General features: G+C 42.9%; 1 protein-coding gene across 1 annotated transcript in view; it reads right to left on the minus strand.

The window, feature by feature from the left end:
* The window catches only part of ptprr (protein tyrosine phosphatase receptor type R), a 289950-nt gene that overhangs the window by 217574 nt on the left and 47304 nt on the right, over positions 1-25072 (minus strand). Inside the window, exons 3-4 of the mRNA XM_063057714.1 lie at positions 20827-20982; positions 3466-3576 (exon numbers count right to left, since the gene is read on the minus strand). Of these exons, the coding sequence (XP_062913784.1) occupies positions 3466-3576; positions 20827-20982 (267 nt within the window). The remainder of the gene's footprint in view (positions 1-3465; positions 3577-20826; positions 20983-25072) is intronic.

A 25072-nucleotide genomic window follows, 5' to 3' on the forward strand; every position in this document is an offset into this window, starting at 1 on the left:
GGAGGGATTTTTAAATACTTAAATATTTCAAAATTATGGAACATGGAAGAGAAAGGTAAATTGTTTCATATTTGTTTGTGAATGTGGTGAAAGATAATTAATTTAGTTTTATGTATTTATATGATATATCTTGTTTCTTATTGATTCTCCCCCTTCATCCTCCTTCGGGGGTGCTGCATGAGAATAGGTTTCAGGTGAAGTAGGATTAATGTAACCACAACCTTTTTAAAATCCTATCATACAACACAGTTTGTATAATAGAGGACAGTGGACAATAGGAAAAAGGGAAGGAGCGGGAGGCAGCGGGAAGTGATAGACAGCTGAGAAGAGGTAAAAGGTCAGAGAGGGGAATTGGGGGGTGGGGGGGTGAAATCAATATTTTAGCCATTAGGTTTAAAGCTACCCAGATAAAATATAGGAAAATAAGGTGTTGTGTACTGGTTAATTGTTATCACTTGAATAGAACTGAACTCTAAGTATGAAACAATGATGACAGTTTTCTCCTTTGTTTTTATTTTCTTTGCTCTTTTGGCTCTTCTTTCTTTTTCATTGTCCACTCTTGTAACGCTTAATAAAATGATTGGAAGATTTAGTTTCATTCCTCATTCTTGACCTCTGAAGAACCTTTGGATTGCAAAACCATCAACATCCAACACATCCAGGGACTCCCAACCTGGCGTTCACAGACCCCTTGCTTAATGGTATTGGTCTATGGTGAAAAAATGTTTGGGAACCCCTGAATGTCAGATATGTCACCACGGTCTTTAACCATGAACTAGAAATGTTTGGAGCCCTTTCTTCTATATTGCCCATTGCTCTTTCCCAGGATCAAATCTGAAAGAATAATGGAAAGCATCTGAACCAAACACATCACTCCCTCCCTTTAGATGGTGCTGACTGGATGTAAATAGCAAACAGGTTTGTTAACAGTGAACAGAGTCCTACTGAAGGGTCTTGGCCTGAAACGTCGACTGGACTCTTTTCCATAGATGCTACCTGGCCTGCTGAGTTCCTCCAGCATTTTGTGTGTGTTGCTTGGATTGCCAGCATCTGCAGGTTTACTCTTGTTTGTAACAGGCTTATTTTGACCGGGGAGAACTGCACACAACACCCTTCTGCAAATTCATTCATTCTACTTTCTTCTTCTTCTTCTTAGCCACTCCCCCCAAGACTTGTTTCCACCCCATGGGTTCGAAGGTCACCAGTGACTGCAGACTCTTCCACAGAAGGGACACAAGGTGGCTGTCAGAGCAGATATTTGAGGTTTGTGAGGTGCTGTACTCCCCTCTGCCACTTTTGTAGCAAATCCACTTTCTCCCACACATGGTCTTGATGTAATTGATACCATCCTGAGTGCATCTTCTCCACTGTGAGTGATCATGGGCCAGAGGTTCCAAGAGGCAGTATAGGTGTTGAAATTTTTCAGAAAAGACTTTGAGCACACACTTCAAACCTTTCCTTTCTCTGCACAGTAATCTCTTCCCGAAACAGAACACAAAGCAGAATGTCTGCTTTGGGAGAATGGCACTGGGCACATAAACGACATAGACACAGAACAGCTAGGGCCTCGGTGCTGGAGATGTTGGTCTTGGAGAGGATCACACACAAAATGCAGGAGGAACTCAGCAGGTCAGGTAGTATCGTGGAGAAGATAAACAGAAAAATTCAATGCTCATGCCATCAGATTTGTAACCAGCGCTCCTGGTGGAGCCTCCTCTACATTGATTCAGGACAGGGACTGCTTTGTCGAGTTCTTTCCACCACAAAAGGCAGGATCTCCCAGTGGCCGCTCATTTCAATTCAACTTCCCGTTCCCAGACTGACATGCTTATTCATGCCCTCCATTACTGCTGTGATGAAGCTACATTCAGGATGGGAAGCAACACCTCATATTCTGTCTGGGTGCCTCAACATGATGGCATAAATATTAACTTCTCTTACTGCCCCTCCCACATTCTCTCTTTTTCTATCTCCCATTCTGGTTACCTTCTCAGTCCTTCTCTTTTCCTCACCTGCCCATCACTTCCTTCCCTTTTTCTGTCCTTCCCTTTCTTCCAAGGTCCACCGTCCTCTTGTGTCAGACTCCTTCTTCAGCCCTTTCCCTCTTCTGCCTATTACATTTCAGCTTCTTACTTCATTCCCACCCACCCTGCCCACCTCCCTCCTCAGCCGGTCTCACCCATCACCTGCCAGCTTGTACTCCTTCCCCACCCCCTCCCACTCTGCCTTCTGCCCTCTTCCTTTCCAATCCTGATGGAGGGTCTTGGCCTGAAGTGCACACTGTTTATTCTTTCCGTAGAAGCTGTCTGAATTCTGGAGGAATTCTCTGTGTGCTGTTCAAGACGTCCAGCATGTACTGAACCTTGTACTTAGGCTTTGGAGGATAATGATTTTGCCTTGCTTTTCCTTCAAAACAGCTGCCAATTTGCAACTGCCAAATGCTGAAATTACTGAACCCATTGGGCAGTATAAACCTGCATTGTAAATGATGGTATCACAAACACGAAAAAATTTGCAGATGCTGGAAATCCAAAGCAGCACACACAAAATGCTGGAGGAACTCAGCAGGCCAGGCAGCATCCATGCAAATGAATAAACAGTCGACGTTTTGGGCCGAGACTCTTCATCAGGACTGGAAAGGACGGGAAGAAGTCAGGGTGAAAAGATGGGGGAGTGGAGAAAGTAGTACAAGGTGACAGGTGATAGGGGAGTGGATCTGGGTGAGCACATGGTCAAAGAGTCAGAGATCACAGAGGGGGAGCAGCGAGAGAGGAGGTCTGACTGAACTCCCATGAAGGGAAGATTTAAACTTCTTCAGGGTTGCATCCCTCAAGGAGACTTTGCAGTAGCAATAGCTCACCTATCTCCTGCCACCTTGTATTTCCTCCTCACCTCCCACCACCTTCTTACTCTCACTCACCCCCCACCCCCCCCAGTCCTAATGAAGAGTCTCAGCCTGAAACATCGACTGTTTATTCTTTTCCATAGATGTTGCCAGCCCTGCTGAGTTCCTCCAGTATTTTGTGTGTGTTGCCTTGGTAATCAATGGACACGTCAGTGACACATCACAACCTTTGCACATTTACTAAGATTATCAAATTTAGCTGCTTGAGTCTTTAAACTCACTTTGGAAGTATTGATCATACATACCAACTGCTGAAGGAACTCAACAGGTCAGGCAGCATCTAGGAAGGGGAACAAATAGTTGAAGTTTTGGGCCAAGACCCTTCATTGGGGCAAGTCTCGATTACACGTGACTTGCATTAAAAATTGTTCTGAGCATCATTAAACAGATGGCAAAAGTGGTTTTGAATTCCTTCCCAAACTGACAATACTCTTGCAAGGAAGGATGATGCTCGTTCTCAAAATGAATAACAACCACAACCATTGGCAGGCTTTTCTTTTAAGATTGGAATGCCATGACATAGTGAACTGTAGGAGCACACTGGAAGAAAGGACTCTTACCATTAGACATGTGATGATAATAACAAAGGCAGTGAGAAATATCACAACCGTGTAGATCCCTTCTTTATTCCACAGTCCATCCCTGCCATGGTCTCCATGCAAGGCATTTTTCTGAAATCAAACAATTGATTGACATCAGGGGTGAGTACATGACTGCTGGGCTACATCTTACTGTATGTTAGCTGTTCAATCATATATTAGTACTTTCTTTCCTAACAGTGAATATGGGACACACACACACACTTGTCACAGTTATGAACCAGGCAGAAAAACAATTCAAGCTGATACACTTGTCAAAAATACTTTACTGATTGGGCTTTGAAATGTGATTCTATTGAACTGCTAAAATAATTTTGAATAATGTCAACTTCCATTCCACGTAGGGCAGAGAGTAGCTTACAGAAACACTTTGAATTATATCGGACAGAATTTGCTTAAAGTACCTCCAAGGTCCTTTGGCAGGCTTTGCTCAGCCACAAAACACAGAAGTCAGAATCAGAGTCGCTGGCATATGTTGTGAAGTTTGTTGGTTTGCGGTAAAACGTAACACATAATAATAAAAACTGACTCACAGTATATATACTTACCATCACCATCTAATTTGGGGGAGAAGGGGCTAGTACAAAAGATCAAAATAAGCTGCTGAGAGTTGTAAACCTAGTCAGCTTCCATAGCACAAGCTTCCATAGTATCCAGAACATCTTCAAGGAGCAATGCCCCAAAAAGATGGCGTCCATCACTAAGGATCCCCATCATCCAAGCCATGCCCTCTTCTCATTGCTACCACCAGGAAGGAGGTACAGGAGCCTAAAGACACACACTGAGTGATTCAGGAACAGCTCTTTCCCCTCTGCCATCCAATTTCTGAATAGACATTGAAACTATGAACACTCGTTGTCATCCTCTGAACCCTTAGTGCCTAGGTGGCACTAACTCACTATTTTTTATTTCTATTTTTTGCAGAGCCTTTTTTTAACTGTAATATATATATTGACGGTAATTCACATTTTTTCTATTATTATGTATTACATTGAACTGCTGCTGCAAAGTCCACAAATTTCATGACAAGTACCAGTGATACTAAACTTGGTTCTGATTCTCTATCAAATCTCCCCTCATTCTCCTATGTTCCTGGATATAAATCCAAAGTTCAAAGTAAAATTTATTGTTAGAGTACGTACATGTCATCACATACAACCCTGAGATTCTTTTTCCTGCGGGCATACTCAACAAATCTATAGAACAGAAACTGCAAACAGGATCAATGAACAACAAACTGCGCAAATGCAAACTAAATGAAGAGCAATACAGTAGAGAAAAGAGAGCATGAAATAACAGAATAAAGAGTCCTTGAAGTGAGATCATTGGTTGTGGGAGCACCAGAATTAGAATGAGTGCAGTTATCCCCTTTTGTTCAACAGCCTGGTGGTTGAGGGGCTGTAACTCTTCTTGAAACTGGTGTTGTGAGTCTTGAGGCTGTCCTACCTTCCACCTGATGGCATCAATGAGAAAACAGCATGGCCTGGGTGGTGAGGATCTTTGGTAATGGATGCTGTTTTTCTACACCAATGTTTCATGTAGATGTGCTCAATGTCTTGGGGGGGGAGGAGGGGGGTTAACCCATGATGTACTGGGCCAAATCCACTACCTTTTGTAGGATTTTACACGCAAAGGCTTTGGTGTTCCCATACCAGGCTGTAATGCCTATAGAAGTTTGCCAAGGTTTTTGATGACATGCAAAATCTCCGCAGACTCCTGAGGAAGCAGAGACACTGTTGTGCTTTCTTTGCAATTATATTTATGTGATGGGTCCAGGACTGGTCCACTGAGATAGTGACACCCAGGAATTCAAAGTTACTGACCCTCTTCACCTTTGATCTTCTGATGAGGACTGACTCATGGACCTCTGGTTTCCCTCTCCTGAAGTCTAAAATCTGTTTTTGGTCTTGTTGCCGTTGAGTGAGAGGTTGTTGTTATTACACAACCCAGCCAAATTCTAACCAACCTTTCCCATTCACTTTATTAATCATCTGTGATAGCAAGGGAAAGCTTATTACAGAATGCAGATGTGACTGATCTGTTGATGGCACCATGTCAGTAGTGAAGTTACTATGCTTCTCACGTTTACAAACAACCAATGAAAATAATTCCTCCGTTGTTGACCAGTGATAAGGGCACATCAGAAGCAAATCTATTTTCAATCATTTCCCTCACTGGTGAGATGACGATATTTTGATAGCAATCACTGTGCTAAACTGCTGAAATCAACCATAACAAAGATGTTTCTTAATGATCTTCTCATCTGCTGAAGCTTAAACCAATTAACAGCAGTTTTGCAAAACTGCTTTCATAATCACTGCTGTGTGGCTGCAGACAACCCAACATAAACTTGTTTTCTGTGAAAGAGTTCATTCTCCTTCCACGTGACCTTTAATTCCTTTGTGATTTTTCCTGCTTCTTTCATCAGCCTCAAAACTAGCTACAGAAGAGAAAACAAAATGCCGATATAATTCAGAAAAAAAGTATTATTTTACTGTTTATTAAGTGTAAGGCACTAGATTGTGCCTTCTGACAGCTTCATTGCTTCTATATTATCCAAGAAATAGTTTCTGAAAATTTAAAATGAAACAACAAATGGTAGAAATCTCAAATAAAAACAGATTCAGTCAGCGAGTCAGGCAACTTCACTGAAAATGGGAAGAAGACACACAGATTGTGTGTGTGTGTGTGTGTGTGTGTGCGTGCGCGCGCGCCCGTCCCCCAATATGCGTACTTTTGTGTTAGTGCATTGGACAAAAAAAAATCACAATCATCTTCAACACCTCCTTGAAAGAACATGGCTTTGTCACTAACCCACGGGAAGTCCCATACTCCCATGATCAATCAGAGTGGAGTGGGCATCCGCGAGGGCATTGAGTATCCCGAGCCTCCAATCCTGCAAGGCATTTGTAAAGACAGCAAAGAGCCTAGAGCACCGGCAACTAGCCACCTACCCATTAGGCGCCGCCTGTCCCATCATTTTTCGTTAAAGATATGACACAGGAAAGGGCTCTTCTGGGCCTTTGAGCCTGTGCTGTCCAATTATACCCATGTTACTAATTAACCTTTGAACCATCACCTCTTTCAAACGTGGGAGGAAACTGAAGCATCGGAAGAAAACCCACATGATCACAGGGAGAATGTATAAAACTCCTTACAGACAGTGGCAGGAATTGATCCTGGGTTGCTGGCGGCCTAATCGTGTTACGCTAACTGCCGCGATACCGTGACCCCCTCCCCTCCCCCCGTGGAAGAACGTGCGGACCCAGTATGGTACTCTACCCACAGCTCAGAAGAAACAGAAATGAAGTAGAAGCAACTTGCCTTCAACACCAAGGGCTGCCTAAGGATTTCAGACGTTTGCGCAGCAATTAGCATCATGTAGAGATTTCTTAGCTATACCAGCTCAAAATGTATACTTATATTTGAATCAATTTGTCTCCTTTGCAATATTTATACAGAATTTTACAGCAAGCAAGATGAATGGACTAATTGAAACCAGGCATTGAACGTGCTCGAGGACACGTTACAGCACTGAAATGAGCCGCGACAATCACAGCATTTTCATCACAAAATGCCGATCGTTCTGCAGATGCTGGAAATCTTGAGCAACACACACTCAGCAGGTCAGATAGCATCTATGGAGGGAACATAAAGGTGACCTTTTGGCTGAGACCCTTCATCAAGACTGGAAAGGAAAGGGGCAATAGCCAGGATAAGAGAGAGGGGCGTGAGGAAGCTGGCAGGTGATAGTTGGCACTATCTGAGGGAGAAGGTGGATGGGGGGAACAAGAAGGATGTGATGAGCTTAAGGAAAGATGTGCTTAATGGTAGAATCCTGTTGAAGATGGTGGACTTTACAGAGAATGATGTGCTGGACATAGAGGCTCGTGGGATGGTAGGTAAGGACAAGAAAAACTCTATTCCTGCTATAATGATGGGAGGATGGGGAGAGGGCAGATGTATGGGAAATGGAGGAGATATGGGTGAGGGCAGCATCGATGGTGTTGGAAGGAAACTCTGATTTTAAAAAGAGGACATCTCAGATGTTCTAGAATGGAGAGCCTCATCCTGAGTACAGATGCGACAGAGACAGAGGAACTGGGAGAAGGGAATAACATTTTTACAAGTGACAGGGTGGGAAAAGACAGAGTCAATATAACTGTTAGAGTCAGTTAGTCTGTCTCAGGAGATATCAAGAAAGGGAGACGGATATCAAAGATGGAGCAAGTAAATTTGAGAGCAGGGTGAACGTTGGGGTCTGTACTTTAGGCTCCCAATTTTTTAACCAATAATGTGTGTTTAGGACAGACAAGTTACCAATGCACACCAAGGTAGCGCAGGAGAAGCATATCATTTCACCCAATCTGGGCAGAGTGTACTCTGCAGAAACTTTCCTTGCCAAAGCTCACCCAAAGAGCTGAGGTTTGATTGAGGAAAGGTTTCTATTAAAACCAACTCCTTGCTGAAGACACTGAAGTTGGTTTGTTCTCTCACTGACTCAAGATCTGGTATCTTCTTAGCCATTCCAAATTTTACAGCATGCCCATAATGTCCAGCTTTATGACTGACAGTATTTTTTTTTGTTTTGGGCCCCTCCTCTAAGAAAAGATGTGCTGGCATTGGAGAGGGTCCAGTGGCTGCTCATGGGAATGATTCCAGGAATGAAAGGGTTAATATATGAGGAGCAATTGATGGCTCTGGGCCTGTACTTGCTGGAATTGAGAAGAAAGAAGGGGGATCTCAATGTACCCGATCGAATATTGAAAGGCCTAGACAGAGTGGATGTGAAGAAGATGTTTCTTTGGTGGGTGAACCTAGGACGAAAGGGCACATCTCAGAATAGAGGGACATCCATTTAGAACAGAGATGAGGCAGAATTTCCTCAGCCAGAGGGTGGTGAATCTTTGGAATTCATTGCCAAGGGTGGCTGTGGAAGCCAAGTCACCAGGTATATTTAAAGCAGAGGTGGTCAGGTCATCAAAGGTTACAAGAAGAACGCAGCAGAATGGGATTAAAGGGGATAATGAATCAGCCACGATAGAATGGCAGAGTAGATTCAATCGGCTGAGTGGCCTAATTCTGCTTCTGTGTCTTATGGTTGCATGGTCTTATAGTCAAATTCTTCATTATCTAAATCAGAGACCTGAATACATTCTCTCCCAAGCATCATTGTCCTTCACAGCATTTGGTTCCTTAAGTTTACAAGCATGGGCTAGTGTCTAGCAGCAGTAAAATCTGAGAGGAAGAACAGATTTTTACAGTCCACATCTGTTTCACCTCTTAAAGCAGGCACTTTAAAATTGCAGATGGTGCTAGTGAGAGACCTATACCCATCTTCACTGCCTATATTGTATGCAATAACAGACCTGTATTCAGCTATACCATAAGACCATAAGACAAAGGAGCAGAAGTCGGCCATTCAGCCCATCGAGTCTGCTCCGCCATTTTATCATGAACTGATCCATTCTCCCATTTAGTCCCACTCCCCTGCCTTCTCACCATAACCTTTGATGCCCTGGCTACTTGGATACCTATCAATCTCTGCCTTAAATACACCCAATAACTTGGCCTCCACTGCTGCCCGTGGCAACAAATTCCATAGATTCACCACCCTGGCTAAAAAAATTTCTTCACATTTCTGTTCTGAATGGGCGCCCTTCAATCCTTAAGTCATGCCCTCTCATACTAGACTCCCCCATCATGGGAAACAACTTTGCCACATCCACTCTGTCCATGCCTTTCAACCATACCTGTTGTGGTGCCAGACCTGTGCCCACCAACATAGCAACCCCAGTGCCAAGCTCAGCATTGGTAGATCCCAAGCCTAATATTGACCTGGTTCTGTGGTCCAGACCTGGCATTGGCAGAGCTGGTAGGCACTGAGCAGAGCCAACATCTTACCTCAAGCATTCTGCTCAACTCAAAATGTCATTTGCCTAGTCCCCTTCAAAGGTGCTGCCTGACTTGTTGAGTTCCTCCAGCAGTTTATGTTTTTGCTCCAAATTTCAGCTTTTGCAGTCTCTTTTGTCTGTCTTCACCAATACTTAGAGACTGCAAGTTGCCACACAAGAAGCCTCATGTCCCACACAACCAATTTCAAGAACAGCAATTTCCCTTCAACCATTTGGTTATTGAATGAACTGGCAAAACCCTAATCACTTCAGTCTACCAATACTATGAATACTTTGCCTTCTTGATTCAAATGAATTTTGTTTTTTTTTCCAATTGATGATTTCTTGTAAAAAAAATGGTATCTAATTTATGTGTGTTTTTCTCCTGCTTATATGATGCTTTGTGCCTGAGATGTTGCAAGTTTCTCATTGCACCTGTGAATACCTGTTCTTGTGTAGATGACAATAAACTCAACATTGACTTTGATAGTGAAACAAAATCTAATCCTGCGGCACCCAGATAATGGATTTGTGTTCTTTTTGTAAAATACTGGTAGGCTATGACATACACATTATTCCTCAGAATTCAATAACAAGGTGTTCATTGGGTTCCAAATAAAACTTGAGACAGGTAAAGCTTACAAATGAATGATGCTGAATAAGCAACCCCAAAAGGAACAAATGATTAATGCATTTTGATTACAAATGACGCTTTACAATTTATACAGTACATTCATCATTACTGACTCTTGAAAGAATGTAATCTGAAAATCCACTTTGTCAGAGAGAAAAAGAAGTTGACTTTATGATTAAATGGATTAATATTCTTGAATAGATCTGCATTACAATTTGGGTAAAAGTCTTTTTCAATAGTTGCTCAAAAGTATGATTTTAGAATAAGAAAGTACAATTGACACCTTTGCTTTCTCAATCATGGGCCACCAAGATTAATCCAAGAATTTACATTATAAAATATGACTGTATCTGTATGCAGGTGGAAAAATATCACATTGCATGTATTTTAAGTTATGTATTATTTCAGATAAAGTTCATGCACATAAATTTGCCACTCTAGAAAGTTCAAAGTTCAAAGTAAATTACTATCAAAACACATATACAACTATGAGATTCATTTTCTTGTGGGTATACTCATTGAATCTGTAGAATAATAGCCATAACAGAATCAATGAAAGGCCACCCAACTTGGGAATGACAACACCTGCAACCAAAGTGCAGAAGCTGGCAAACTGTGAAAATACAAAAAGAAATAATAAATAAATAAGCAATAAATATCAAGAATATGAGATGAAGAGTCGTTGAAAGTGAGTCTATTGGTTGTGGGAACACTTCAATGATGGGAAAGTGAAGTTGAATGAAGTTATCCCCTTTGGTTCAAGAGCCTGATGGTTGAGGTGTAGTAACTATTCCTGAACCTGGTTGTGTGGGTCCTGAGTCCAGTCAATATACTCTCCACTGTACACCTATAGAAGCGACGGTGGCAGACACCAACAGAATCAACAAACTCATTCGTAAGGTCAGTGATGTTGTGGAGATGGAACTGGACTCTCTCACGGTGGTGTCTGAAAAGAGGATGCTGTCTAAGTTGCATGCCATCTTGGTCAATGTCTCCCGTCCACTACATAATGTACTGGGTGGGCACAGGAGTACATTCAGCCAGAGGCTCATTCCACCGAGATGCAACACAGAGCGTCATAGGAAGTCATTCCTGCCTGTGGCCATCAAACTTTACAACTCCTCCCTTGGAGGGTCAGACACCCTGAGCCTATAGGCTGGTCCTGGACTTATTTCATAATTTACTGGTATAATTTACATATTACTATTTAACTATTTATGGTTCTATTACTATTTATTATTTATGGACCAACTGTAACGAAAACCAAATTTCCCCCGGGATTAATAAAGTATGACTATGACTATTGTCAAAGTTTAGCTGTCATACCAAATCTTCACAAACTCCTAAGGAAGTAGAGGCACTGCCGTGCTTTCCTCATAATTGCACTTACGTGCAGGGCCCAGGACAGGGACACTGAAATGATAACACTGAGGAATTTAAAGTTACTGACAGTGTCCACATCTCATCCTCCGATGAGGACTGGCTCATGGACCTCTGGTTTCCTCCTCCTTGTCAAAGTTTCCGAAGTCTTATCAAATCTCTGCAAGGAAGTAGAGACTCTGCCATGCTTCTTTTGATAAACTGTATTTTTATTTTCTATTTCATGTTTTTAGAACATAAAACATAGAACATGGAAACTTACAGCACATTACAGGCCCCTTTGCCCAAAATGTTGTGCCAACCATGTAACCTACTCTAGAGACTGCCTAGAGTTTCCCTACTGTATAGCCCTCTATTTTTCTAAGCTCCACATACCTATCTAAGAGTCTCTTAAAATACCCTATTATATCCGCTTCCACCACTGCCATCGGCAGTGCATTCCACACACCCACCACTCTCTCTGTGAAAAACTTACCCCTTTGGTACCTATTTCCAAGCACCTTAAAACTATGCCCCCTTGTTTTAGTCATTTCAGCTCTGGGAAAAAGCCTCTGGCTATCCACATGATCAATGCCTCTCACCATCGTATACATCTCTATCATGTCACCTTTCATCGTCTGTCACTCCAAGGAGAAAAGGCCAAGTTCACTCAACCTATTCTCATAAGGAATGCCCTTCAATCCAGGCAATATCCTTGTAAATCTGCTCTGCACTCTCTCTATAGTATCCACATCTTTCCTGTAGTGAGGTGACCAGAACTGAACACAATACTCCAAGTGGTGTCTGACCAAGGTCCTATACAGCTGTAACATTACCTCATGGCTCTTGAACTCAATCCCATGGTTGATGAATGCCAACACACCATATGCCTTCATAACAACACTGTCAACCCGCACAGCAGCTTTGAGTGTCCTATCAACACCAGATCCTCCACACTGTCAAAAGTCTTACCATTTATGTTATATTCTGTCTTCAGATTGGACCTACCAATAAAAACCACTTCACAGTTATCTGGGTTGAACTCCATCTGCCACTTTTCAGCCCAGTTCTGCATCCTATCGATGTCCCGCTGTTACCTCTGACAACCCTCCAGACGATTAATGTTACTCTTTTCAACATTGCATTTTTTTAGTGTTTTATTCTCTATAGTAATGGGGAAACTGCACTCATCCCATGTTTAAGGAAGACCTCTGGGTTTTAAATTACATAAGCCCTCCATCAGCCTGCACACTTAAAGATGGGCACGGTGCAGCAGTACAATACAGCAAGCTTGGCAATTAGCTTGCAGACATTTCATCATGTTGAGGTGACAACCTCAGTATGCAGTTGTTAGTGATTTTCCCTTGGAGTGTTCACATTTATATAGCCCCTCCATTCACCCTACTTGGCTATCCCTTCAGTCAGCCTTTGATCTCGATTGGCTCACGTTTCTTTAGCTCTTCAGGGTTCCTAGATGGCATTGATTTCAAAGTGTTTGCTTACAGAGTGATCGGAAGAGAACCACACTTCTAAAAATTCTCGTGCCTGCCTCGTGTTTGCCTGTGCCAGAACCAGCATGGTGTCCCAGTTAAAGTGGTGTCATTTTTGCTCTTCACTAACAGAGATCCAAAGAAACTGGAGCCAACAGAATTGAAAGGTCAACTGAAGGGGTAACCAGTCAGGACCGAGGCAAGCGACGTGGGGTTATAAAAACTGAGGATCTCAGCTCAGCTGGTGATGAAAGCTCGGCAAGCTAATTGCCAAGCTTGGCAAACACTGCAATATCAAATGCTTCAACCTGAGCTAGGGATATTCACCGTCCTGAACAGTACAACAACCAAGATGAATTCTGTCACTCAGCCAAGGTTCAGAAGGTGTCAAGTTAGCACCCGCTCAGCTGATCCTCTGGCCAGCTTTGGTAAACAGCTGTTAGAATGCTGAGCTGTCCGCAGTCTTCCACTCTGAAAGGATTCCAGCCCATGGAGATACAAGCAAACCCGGTACACACAGCCACAGCAAATCAACATGCATCAACTCAGTCATGCAGAATTCCTTATTCTTACCCAGAACCAACTATCTACTAAGCATACGACACTCCGAAGTGCACACCAGAATTATTTCCTTCACATACCTTAAGGCTGCTCCACTATGCAATAAGATCACGGCTGCTTTCATCTTGGCCTCAGCTCCACCCTCTTTCCTGCTCCCAATAATTCTGATCACTCCCGTGATCCAAAATTCTGTCTCTCCAAGCCCTGAATTTATTCAATGACCCAGCCTTTAACACTCTCTGTAGTAGAGCAATCCAAAGATTCACAGCACTCAGACAAAAAATTCCTCTCATCCATCGGCGCTGGTGACACATGGCAAACCTTTGCGGCAGCTCACATAACTTCTAGAAATGCATCTCTGAACTGCTTTTGCTGCAATCTGTAGCCTATAATTTCCTTTTAAGAAACAGACTTTTGAACCAGATCTAAATGAGCTGGAGATTTTGCACTTTGGTTGTTAATCTTTGTGTGTAGTTTTTCATTGATTCTATTGTATTTATCAGTTTCGCTGTGATGGCTGCAAGCAAATGAAACTCAAGGTAGTACATGGTGACATATACTTACTTTGATACTAAATTTACTCTGAACCTTTGAGAAGTAGGATGAAGTTGTGTACAAGAAAACCAATTCTTTTAGTGTACCAAAAATACAAAATTCTTTATATATTATATTGTGATTTTTGTTGTGTAGTGTATACATCTACAATGCCCTGGTTAAGATGTCTACGCTATGCTGAAGCTATTTCATTTTAGCATCATTTTCTGTAAAAGCAGTGCGTCCTGCTGGTAAACACGAGGAATTCTGCAGATGTTGGAAATTCAAGCAACACACATCAAAGTTGCTGGTGAACGCAGCAGGCCAGGCAGCTCGGTCCTGACAAAGGGTCTGGGCCCGAAACGTCGACTGTACCTCTTCCTAGAGATGCTGCCTGGCCTGCTGCGTTCACCAGCAACTTTGATGTGTGTTGCCCTGCTGGTAGAATGTTTTGCTTTCGGCTAAAGATAAGGAACTGTGTTGTTCAAGTTAGGAATGTGTCAGCCAATCAGGATGGTGGAATTGGGAGAAGGTTCTAGAGAGAGCTGGGCAGGGAGAGATTTGTGACAGAGAGTGGGGAGGGTTTGTGGCCTTTTGGCAGGAGATGCGGAGCAGAGAGGATCTGGGAAGATGCCTGAAGGATCCAATCCGAATGGGAGACCCTGATGCAAGGAATGCTTCACGAGACAAAGGGACATTCTACCTGTGATTGGTGATGAGAATTCAGCGCCATGAGTAAAGCAACACACACGACCATTACACACACAACCTGAGCTTCAACATAGTATGCACACTTAGACTGGTATAATTGTAGTAGGCCCGTTTACTTTCTTCTTTCCTTTTCCCCCCTATTAACTGTTTGATAAAACTGAAATTGGTAAATATACTTACTTTCTAATTTTATATGGTGTATGATCTATTATTTTTTGCCAATTGGTAATTGTACATGGGCAGTATTTACACATTATTTGCTCAAATCGAGGATCCTTTGATTGGAATTTCCAATGTTCCGTTTGTTTGAACACCAAATCATTCCGACACTAGACGTATGTTGCTTACGAGAGGTGGCCCTCTCACCACTGACTCACATGGCTGTTAGCAGAGTTAGCTCACCAGCTGAGTTTGGCAAAGTGTACTGGCGGAGAGCCAAAGTTATTGCAGGCTGAAATGCTCTCTGGAGTCAAGCCCCCACCCGCTGGGGAAGAAGAATATGAGGCTCGGACGATGCAGGCGTCCCAGTTACTGGATGGTGGTTGTATTTGGTGGCAGGGTTAGAGAGGAGATGAGGATGTCATTTCGGCAGGCTGCATCACTATCTGGTATGGGGGTGGGGGGAATGTGACGGCACAGGATCGAAAGAAGCTACAGAAAGTTGTAAAATTAGTCAGCTCCATCTTGGGTGCTAGCCTCCGTAGTATCCAAGACATCTTCAAGGAGCGGTGCCTCAGAAAGGCGACATCCATTACTAAGGACCTCCACCACCCAGGACATGCCCTCTTCTCATTGTTACCATCAGGAAGGAGGTACAGAAGCCTGAAGGCACACACTCAGTGATTCAGGAACAGCTCCTTCTGCTTTGCCATCTGATTTCTAAGTGGACGTTAAACCCATGAACTCCACCTCACTTTTTTATTATTTCCGTTTTGCACTACTATTATTAATTTAACCATTTCATATACATATATCCTTACTGTAGTTCATTTATTTTTTGTTTCTATATTATTGCGTATTGCACTGCACTGATGCCATAAGGTTAATAAATTTCATGACATATGCCGGTGATATTAAAGCTGATCCGGATCCTGATTCTGAAGTTGGTCCAACAGAGTTTAAGTTCCGTGGCCCAGGATTTTGACAGTGGGGGACTCACTGATGTATAGGGAATATTTAACGGCCATTGCACCTGCTTACTCAGTGCACCACTAAGCTTTCTATTCTTTGAACACTTGCCAGCTGTGCCATTAATTTTTTAAAAATTTCTACCGTACCTAAGCCAATTAATTCATTCTTTCGAGGTTGCACCCGTGGCTCTATTGATTAATTTCTCAGTAGGCCTCTGCCGTAGAGTTTCCTGTCCTTCTGATCCCTGCTGCCACGTTAATTATTCATTAGCCACGGTGAACTGTTGTCGCATGAATTTGCAGGTTCATTAGCACATACAAATCTAATCTGTTACTGTATTAATCTTAATTGATCTGTGTCCTCGAAATGTGTTCACTTAGCAAATTTGTGGTTCTTGTTGTTGCTCCATTCCTGTTTCCATTTCCATTTACCCCAAAACTTCTTATTCTCTCTACTCCGCTATCCTTTCTCCCATCCCTATCAGAGGTGGTGGGTGGCAGGGTGTCGATGCGTCTCTGCCAAAGGCACTCCTTTCCTCTGTTAGCCTGCAGTCACCCTTGGGCAAGGTGTAGCACCTGCTTAGTGCCCCCCCCCCCCACAATCAGGGTCACGTAGAGCCGGTGCTGGTAGTCATATGAGCAGTTAGCACATATCACCTCAAGTCCTGGTTAAGTGACAACTGAAACCAGGCGGACAATCTCTGAAGAGAATTGCTCATGGCTGGGGTCACCTGCCTTGTAAAGACACTGCCCTGAAGAAGACAATGGCAAACCACTTCTGTAGAAAAATTTGCCAAGAACACTCATGGTCATGGGACCATGATCGCCCACGTCATACGACGTGGCACATGATGATGAAGATGATTCCCTAATAAGGCCTGGCTCATGAACTTTCTGGTTTCCTCCTCCAGGAGTCATTAATCAGCTCTTTGGCTTTGCTGACATTGAGTGATGGGTGGTTGTTGTGGCATCACTCAGTCAAATTTTCCATTTCACTCCTGTTTGCTGATTCGTCACCTCCTACGACTTGGCCAACAACAGTGGTGTCACCTGCAAACGTAAATGGTTTTGGAGCTGTACTTAGCCTCACAGTCATGAGTATAATGTAGGTAGACACACTGCGATAATAAACTTACTTTGAAACTGGAACATAGAAATCTACAGCACATTACAGGTCCTTCGGCTGACAATGTTATGCTGACCATATAACCTACCCTAGAAACTGCCTGGAATTTCCCTATCGCATAGTTCTCTATCTTTCTAAGCCCCACGTACCTATCCAAGGGTCTCTTAAAAGACCCTACTGAATCCAGCTCTACCATCTTTGCTGGCAGTGAATTCCATGCACCCATCACTGATCCTCTTTTTACAGAAACTGTAGGTTTCTGTATGGTCACCTTTCACCTTACAAGAGCATTGTTTAAAAAAAGGGCTTGGATTTTGTTATGATCTGGCATTATAAGTGGCGGCACTTGTATGCTGGCTTGTTCAGGATTCCCACGCAAACACAAGAGTCCTTGATTGACTAATTGAGTTTTGTTGCTGATTTCCTGGCTGCACCCTGACCTGGAGTTCAAAGGCAGGGCAGGATCTTACTGGAATTCCCCGCATTTACTCTGGGGAATCTGCTCCAGTGTACAGCTGGCACGGAATCTGCAAATCCATTCATCTCACTGAAAATTGTGCAGCTGCAAGAAGAAAAGTTGCTTTTTACCATCAAAAACTGCTTTCAGCAGTATGTTAAACTATTTTAGAACATTAGATATCATGTGCATTTGTAACCGATCCCGAGGTTATCATGGAGCTGTGCATTTGGCTGCACACATTTGGACTCCAAGCTGTGCTGAAAACCCTGACCAAACCAGCTGCCCACGCCAGTCGACTGCCCGCACCAGTTCACTCGTTTATTATCTAAACTTGATATCCTGGATGCAGTTAGCCTAGCAAAGCCCAATTTCACAAGGAGAGTATCAATAAATGGGAAGCAAGTTTACTAATTGTGCTGTTACAGGGCTTCACTCTGCATCTACGTAGCTCTATCTACCTTACCCGTGGCTAGCAGCTGGTAGAGGTTTACCAATGGCCCGTATGGCACAGGACAAGACCAGGACCATACAGTTCGCCTTCTGCCATCCTCCGCCTTTTGTCTTCAGATATACAATAAGGAGCATGATGAACATTAGGAGTAAGCTGTCCTACATTTGATATTGAGTCATTATTTTCCAAATATTTTTAGTTCCATTTGAAATATGTTAGTTTTCTAAACATAATGGAACCAAGGGTGCCTAACGGCGACTCCTTTGCTTCCATCTTCGGAAACAGTTCTACTTCTCTCTTTAATATCTCTATTTTTCCCTTTCAAGGTTCTTTTGAAGACCCTGACCCAGAGTTACACACCGACTTCAGTTCGTTGCGGGAATGGGACCCACTCTCAGGGTCTCACAAACAGCCATTATTCGAGATACCAAGGATGTGGCCTAGAAGATTAGCTCGCCTTTGGAGTTCTGGGATTTCATGGCTCTGGAGGCGGGCAGACTTGTGGTTGGTGCCTCCGTAGGGAATCGGTGTGTCATGGGAGATGGAAGATCAAAAGTGGCAAGTTGGCTGCTGGCTGTGTGCCCAGAGACCTGTGTTCTTTGGGCACTGAGCTCGGAAAAAGTGACGCAACGGTCTTTTAACATCATAAATCAATGAGTTGTTTGTTATGTCTCCCCTCTCCCTGTGAAATGGAGACATTTCTTTCTCCCTTATTAGGGAGAGAGAGAGCCTGTGGTATGTCAAATTACCAGGTGAACGAACAGTCTTTGGGACACTGCAAGTCTGTGTCTTTATTGATGCTTTACTGTATGCTTGAGTGCTTGGTGGGGGCCACCAATGCTCTTGTACTGGTTTGGGAGGGGGGATTGTTGCTTGCTGCTCCTTATGTGTGGGAGGGGTACCTAGGGGGGCTTTGGGGTTCTAACATTTAACTGTAGTTCATTCTTTGGGGCACTGCTCTGTTTTCGTGGACGGTTGTGAAGAAAAAGCATCTCAGGATGTATATTGTAAATATTTCCTCTGACATTAAGTGCACCTTTGAAATCTTTGATGTTAATTTTTACATGGGAGAGGGAGGGTGATCATGTTGCTGTTTGAGAGATTTGGGTTTTTCTGTGTGGGGTCGGGTTGATGTTTTTGTTTGAACAACTTCCATGGTTTTCTTCGCTTCGTGACTTTCTGGAGAAGACGAATCTCAGAGTTATAAACTACATACAACTTTGATAATAAATGCACTTTGAATCTTTTTTTTCGGAGGTATATTTATTAAGCTATCCTGAAACAATTTGATCTCTACATAAGAGACGAAACAAACACAGGTTTAGACATCCATCAAACCCTTAACGATATACTGAGTTGCCGCTTGGAGTACCCCAAAACCAGCTGATTACTTGATTTGCTAAATCAGAGAATAATTTGTTGTACAATATGTTTTGCTGTCTACTGTCCAATTCTTCATTGCCTTGACCTTTATTCCTCCAGGTTTGCTGATGACACCACTGTTGTTGCCCAAATCAAAGGCGGTGATGAATCAGCATACAGGAAGGAGACTGAAAATTTGTCTGAGTGGTGTCATAACAATTCTAAGTCAATGTCAGCAAGACCAAAGAACTGATTGTAGACTTCAGGAAAGGGAAACCAGATGTTCATGAGCCAGTCCCCATCAGAGGATCAGAGGAGGAGAGGGTTAACAACTTTAAATTCCTGGGTGTTACTATGCCAGAGGATCTGACCTGGGCCCAGCACATACTTGCAATTGTGAAGAAGCACAGCAGTGCCTTTATTTCCTTAGGGGGTCTGTGGAAATTCGACATGACATCTAAACCTTGGTGATAAACTTCTATAGATGTGCAGTGGAGAGTGTATTGACTGGTTGTATCACAGCCTGGTATGGAAACAGAAAATCCTCCAAAAGGTATTGGATTCTGCCAGTACATCTCAGGTAAAGCTCCTTCAACCATTGAGCACATCTACATGAAACGCTGTCATAGGAAAGCAGCATCCATCATCAGAGATCCCCACCACCCAGGCCATGCTCTTTTCTCACTGCTGCCATTAGGTAGAAGGTATATGAGCCTCAGAACTTACACGGCCAGGTTCAAGAACAGTTGCTACCCCACAACCATCAGGCTCTTGAACAAAAGGGAATAATTACACTCACTTATTGAGATGTTCCCACAACCAGTGATTTCACTTCAAGAACTCTTTATCTCATGTTCTCGTTAATTATTGCTGTTAATTTATATTTGCATTTGCACAGTTTGTTGCCTTCTGGTTGATCTTCCATTGGTCCTGTTATAGTTACTGATCTATAGAGTTGTTGAGTATGCTGACAGAAAAAAAAATGAATCGGGTTTTATATGATGACACACATGTACTTTGATAATAAAATTTACTTTGAACTTTGAACCTAGTTGTGGTTTAGAGACTTGTGTGCCTCAATGACCTGCAGAGCTATGTTGGCTGGAGTCTGGGCTTTATGCTTTGACTCTTGATAGTATCACTCATGCCAAACAGGTCAAGGGTAGAAGCCAGACTAAGAGTGGTCTACCAGTCCTCCTGGTTCAGAACTTCAGCTTATGACTAACAACCCTGACTGGTTAAACAAAATTGTTACAGAAACAACAATGAAGAATCCTTTTAGATATGAGTGTGACGGTATTCCTGAGTCTCCACCTAGGACTTGCATGACTGACAGCAGTGAAAACTGAGAGGAGGCTACTGACATGATGAAGGAAGCTCTGAACACTACCAGAGATGGAGGACCTACATTGCTGCCCTAAACGCCAGAGATATAATGGTCAGCAAGTTAATTTTTCTTGAGCATTAAATAAGTAATGAACAAGGGAAAATACATCATCTTATCAAGCAGCTTAGCTTTCAACCATGCGGCTCAGTCTTCCAGTTTTCCAAAGTACTTACAGAGCTGCTGAGATTCCCCAGTCAAAAGATCAAAGGTAAATCACTCTTACCTCGGGGGTAACTTGTGTGATGCCAAATTTTGAGAGACTCTGATGCATCATATTCACATTGAGCAATTGTATCACTTCTTCAGAAGGTATTGGATCTAATGTTCCACTTCTACGATTCATTGGCGATATATAAAATTCAATGCAGTTTTTCTTTACCTGCGTATTTTTCCAAAAATAAAAATATGATAATAATTTAACAGGGCAAACACAAGCTGTAAGAGTAGCACATCATATTCTGCCTCGGTAGTCTATGATCCAGTAGTATGGAGACTGAACACCATCGAGGAAATCTTCAAAAGATAATGCCTTAAAAAGGCAACATCCATCATTAAGGACCCCTAGCACCTCTTCTCATTGCTATCATCAGGGAGAAGGAACAGGAGCCTGAAGCCACATAATCAGTGTTTCAGGAACAGTTTCTTCCCTCCACCATTGGATTTCTGAATGGTCCACGAACTCTCTAATTTCCTCTTGTTTATCGCTACTTATTTATCTTTAAAACACATTTCTTGCTGTAACATCTTAACTTTTATATAGTGCACTGTGCTGCTGCCTCAAAACAACACATTTCATAACACTTATCAGTGATAAGGAACCTGTTTCTGGTTCTGATTTTAATTGTGCATTTTCCAATTTCAGATGGCTCACGCTCTGATCCTCTCCCTCTCCATCTGGTTTTCCCTCTCCCCACCAACCACCACCACCATAACCCGGTTCATGGCCTTCCCCCACCTGCCTATCACACACATACTGGTTCTCATATCTCCTCAATCCCCACACCACACCCCAACTTGTTCCATCTGTCCCACATCCTTCCCCTATCTGTTTCCACTCATCATCTTCCTTACTTATCAAATTCCAACATTTGCAGGCTCTTTTGTTCCCAAATGTTATCTTCCAGCCTCTGTCTTTACCAGACCACCCCCCACCTGTATTGATCTTCCCCCCTTTTCCTCTCTCACCTTAGCTGTCTCCACCCAACAGCCACTGTCTCTACGCCCTTTCTCCTCTCCCACCCAGTTCCAACTGTCCATCATCTCCCTCCTCACCCGTTTCCACCAATCTCCTGCCAGCTCCCGCCTCACCCCTCACTCTCACCTCTTCCTATTGGCTATCTCCCCTCTATACTCTCAGACCTGATGCAAGGTCTTGACCAGAAACATTGTCTATCGCTTTGCCTGCACAGAGACTTGACCTGCTGAATTCCTCCAGCTGTTCGATTTTCACTCCACATTCCAGCATCTGAAGTCAATGACAATAATATAACTGCATAAACAATTCCCACAATCTAAATCTTAGTTTTCTGCATATTAACAGAAATAAATAATTTCATTGGGAGTGCAGGGTCAAATTTCCAAAGGTACTTGCAAACAAAAATCTGATAGGACTCACTTAGATGTCACATCCATGCCAAAAGTGAATAATAAAACTGTTAGATTGTAAAAAAAATACAAGCAGACTGTAGGGAGAATGGAACTGTTTATTGCTTATTTATTCACTTTATTATTCCTTTGTTTTCCTTCATATTTGCAAAGTTTGTTGTCTTTTGCACATTGGTTGCTTGTTTATCCTGTTGGGTGCGGCCTTTCATTGATTCTATTAATGGTTTTTGAAGATGGTTGCAAGAAAGTGAATCTCAGGGTTGTATATGGTGATAAACATGTACTTGGATAATAAATTTACTTTGAACTTTTGTACTGAGTATTTTTCATAAGGCTCTGCACATAGAGGCTTTGATTAATCCTTATCAGAATCAGAATCACGTTTACCAGCACATGCCGTGAAATTTATTAACTTTGTAACAGCAGTACAATGTAATACATGATAAATATAGAAAAAACAGTAAGTATATATGTGTATATTTAATAGCTAAATTAAACAAGGAGTGCAAAAGCAGAAATAAGAAGTGGTGAGGTAGTGTTCATGGGTTCAATGTCCTTTCAGAACTCGAATGGCAGAGGGGAAGAGCCTGTTCCTGAATCACTGAGTGAGTGCCTTCAGGCCTCTGTCCCTCCTTCCTGTTGGTAACAGTGCAAAGAGGGCACGTCCTGGGTGGAGGGGGTCCTTAATGATGGATTCAGTCCTCTCGAGGCACCGTTCCTTGAAGATAACTTGTATATTGCGGAGGCTAGTACCCATATGTCATGAAATTTGTTGTTATGCAGCAGCAGTATATCTACATATAATTTTTTTTACATCGAGTCTACATTAGCTATTCTCTGGGTTTCAAGTAGCTGCCAGTGATTTGGTATAAAACTGATATGCTCTACTAATTTGCCTTTTGGCAGGAAAGTAGAATTTGCTCACTAAGGATTGATTTCCGTTCCTGATCGGCGATATTTGATCATGTGAATAATTTTGCCAAGTTGGTTAGATCATCTTAACAGTGGCAGTGTTACATGCATCAAAGGCAATGTTATACTTGACTTATTTTCAATATCTTCTTCTCAGGCAGTCCCTCAGGTGTGAGGATGACTTACTCCACTCTATCGATTTATTTATTGAGATACAGTACAAAACAGGCCCTTCCAGCCCTTGAGGCTGTGTCGCCTAGCAACCCCCGATTTAACCCTCACCTAATCTCAGGACAATTTAGAATGACTGATTAACCTACCAACCAGAACATCGTTGGACTGTGAAAGGAAGGTCAGGGAGAACGTACAAACCTCTTACAGGCAGCAGCGAGTATTGTGGATTCTGACGTGACTGATGAGGCTGAAGTGGGAAGTGGAAACTCTACCGGAGCTGGAGCAGGAGGTGACTGAAAGGTTTTCTGAGAGATGATTTTGCCCCTTCCATTGCCTACACAAGGCTTCCCCATGCTCGTGATATACACCCAGTGGCCACTGTATTAGATACACATGCACACCTGTTTGTTAATGCAAGTATCTAATCAGCCAATCATGTGGCAGCAGCTCAATGCATAAAAGCATGCAGACATGGTCAAGAGGTTCAGTTTTTGTTCAGAATGGGGAAGAAATGTGATTAACTGACTGACCAAGGAATGAGTGTTGATGTCAGGTAGGGTGACTTGACTATCTCAGAAAATGAGAATCTTGTGCGAAACCAAAAACATCCAGTTCTTGGGCAAAAATACCTTGTTAATGAGAAATGTCAGAGGAAAATAGCCACACTGGTTCAAGCTGACAGGACGGCAAAAGTAACTCAAATAACCACATGTTACAACAGTGGTAGCAGAAGAGCATCTCTGAATGCACAACATATCAAACCTTAAAGTGGTTGGGCTACAGTAGCTGATACGATAACCACGAACTTATAGTGGCCACGTTATTAAGTACAGGATAGGAACGTCGACTCAGACCATGAGAGGCCTGCATCGGGCATTTTCATGCCTTACAAGGCGCAGATTGGAAATCTGTGTGGGGCGCCACTCCTTGCACAGACTAGAGCAATGTGTGGTTAAGTGCCTTGCTCAAGGGCACAAACACGCTGCCACAGCTGAGGCTCGAACTAGCGACCCTGAGGTAACTAGACGAACGCCTTACCCACTTGGACACGTGCCCAACAAGAGGTACCTAATAAAGTGGCCAATGACTATGATGCCGTGTGCCTGAGGTTACTGCTGCCATATTTCCATACGCATACTTGCGAAGATGACTCGACTTTGACTTTAAATCAATGTTCCTCCTCACCATCCTGAACGCTCCCTCTCCTCTTTGAGTGATCATGGGCCAGAGGTTCCAAGGAGTCAGTAGGGAAGTTCCACTTCTTTGAGAAAGCTTTGAGCTCACTCTCGTAGGAGAGTACTGGTAACCTCCTGTGCCAGTGCTCAGAATAAGTTGTGTGTTTTGGAGTCAGATGTTAGGCATTCAAACAACACGGGCCGCCCAGCTTAGTTCCTGAGTATATACAAAGTCTAGGTGTTGGAGATATTAGCCTGAGAAAGGGCACTAATATGGATTTGCTTGCCATCCAATGAATTTGGAGGGTTTTGCAGACGAAAACACTGAATGCATTTTTCCCAGTGCTTTGAGATACCTTTTCAGAAGCGTATAAGACCATAAGACATAGGAGCAGAATTAGACAATTCAGTCTGCTCCACCGTAGATCAAGAATGATTTATTTTCCCTATCAACTCTATTCTCCCGTCTGCTCCCCATAACTTTTGACAACCATAATGATCAAGAACCCGTCAGCTTCCTCTTTAAATATACCCAATGACTTGACCTCCACGGCCATCTGTGGAAATGAATTCCACAGATTCAACACCCTCTGGCTAAAGAAA

This window comes from Mobula hypostoma, chromosome 9 (assembly GCF_963921235.1).
Source record: "Mobula hypostoma chromosome 9, sMobHyp1.1, whole genome shotgun sequence".
NCBI classification, from domain to species: domain Eukaryota; kingdom Metazoa; phylum Chordata; class Chondrichthyes; order Myliobatiformes; family Myliobatidae; genus Mobula; species Mobula hypostoma.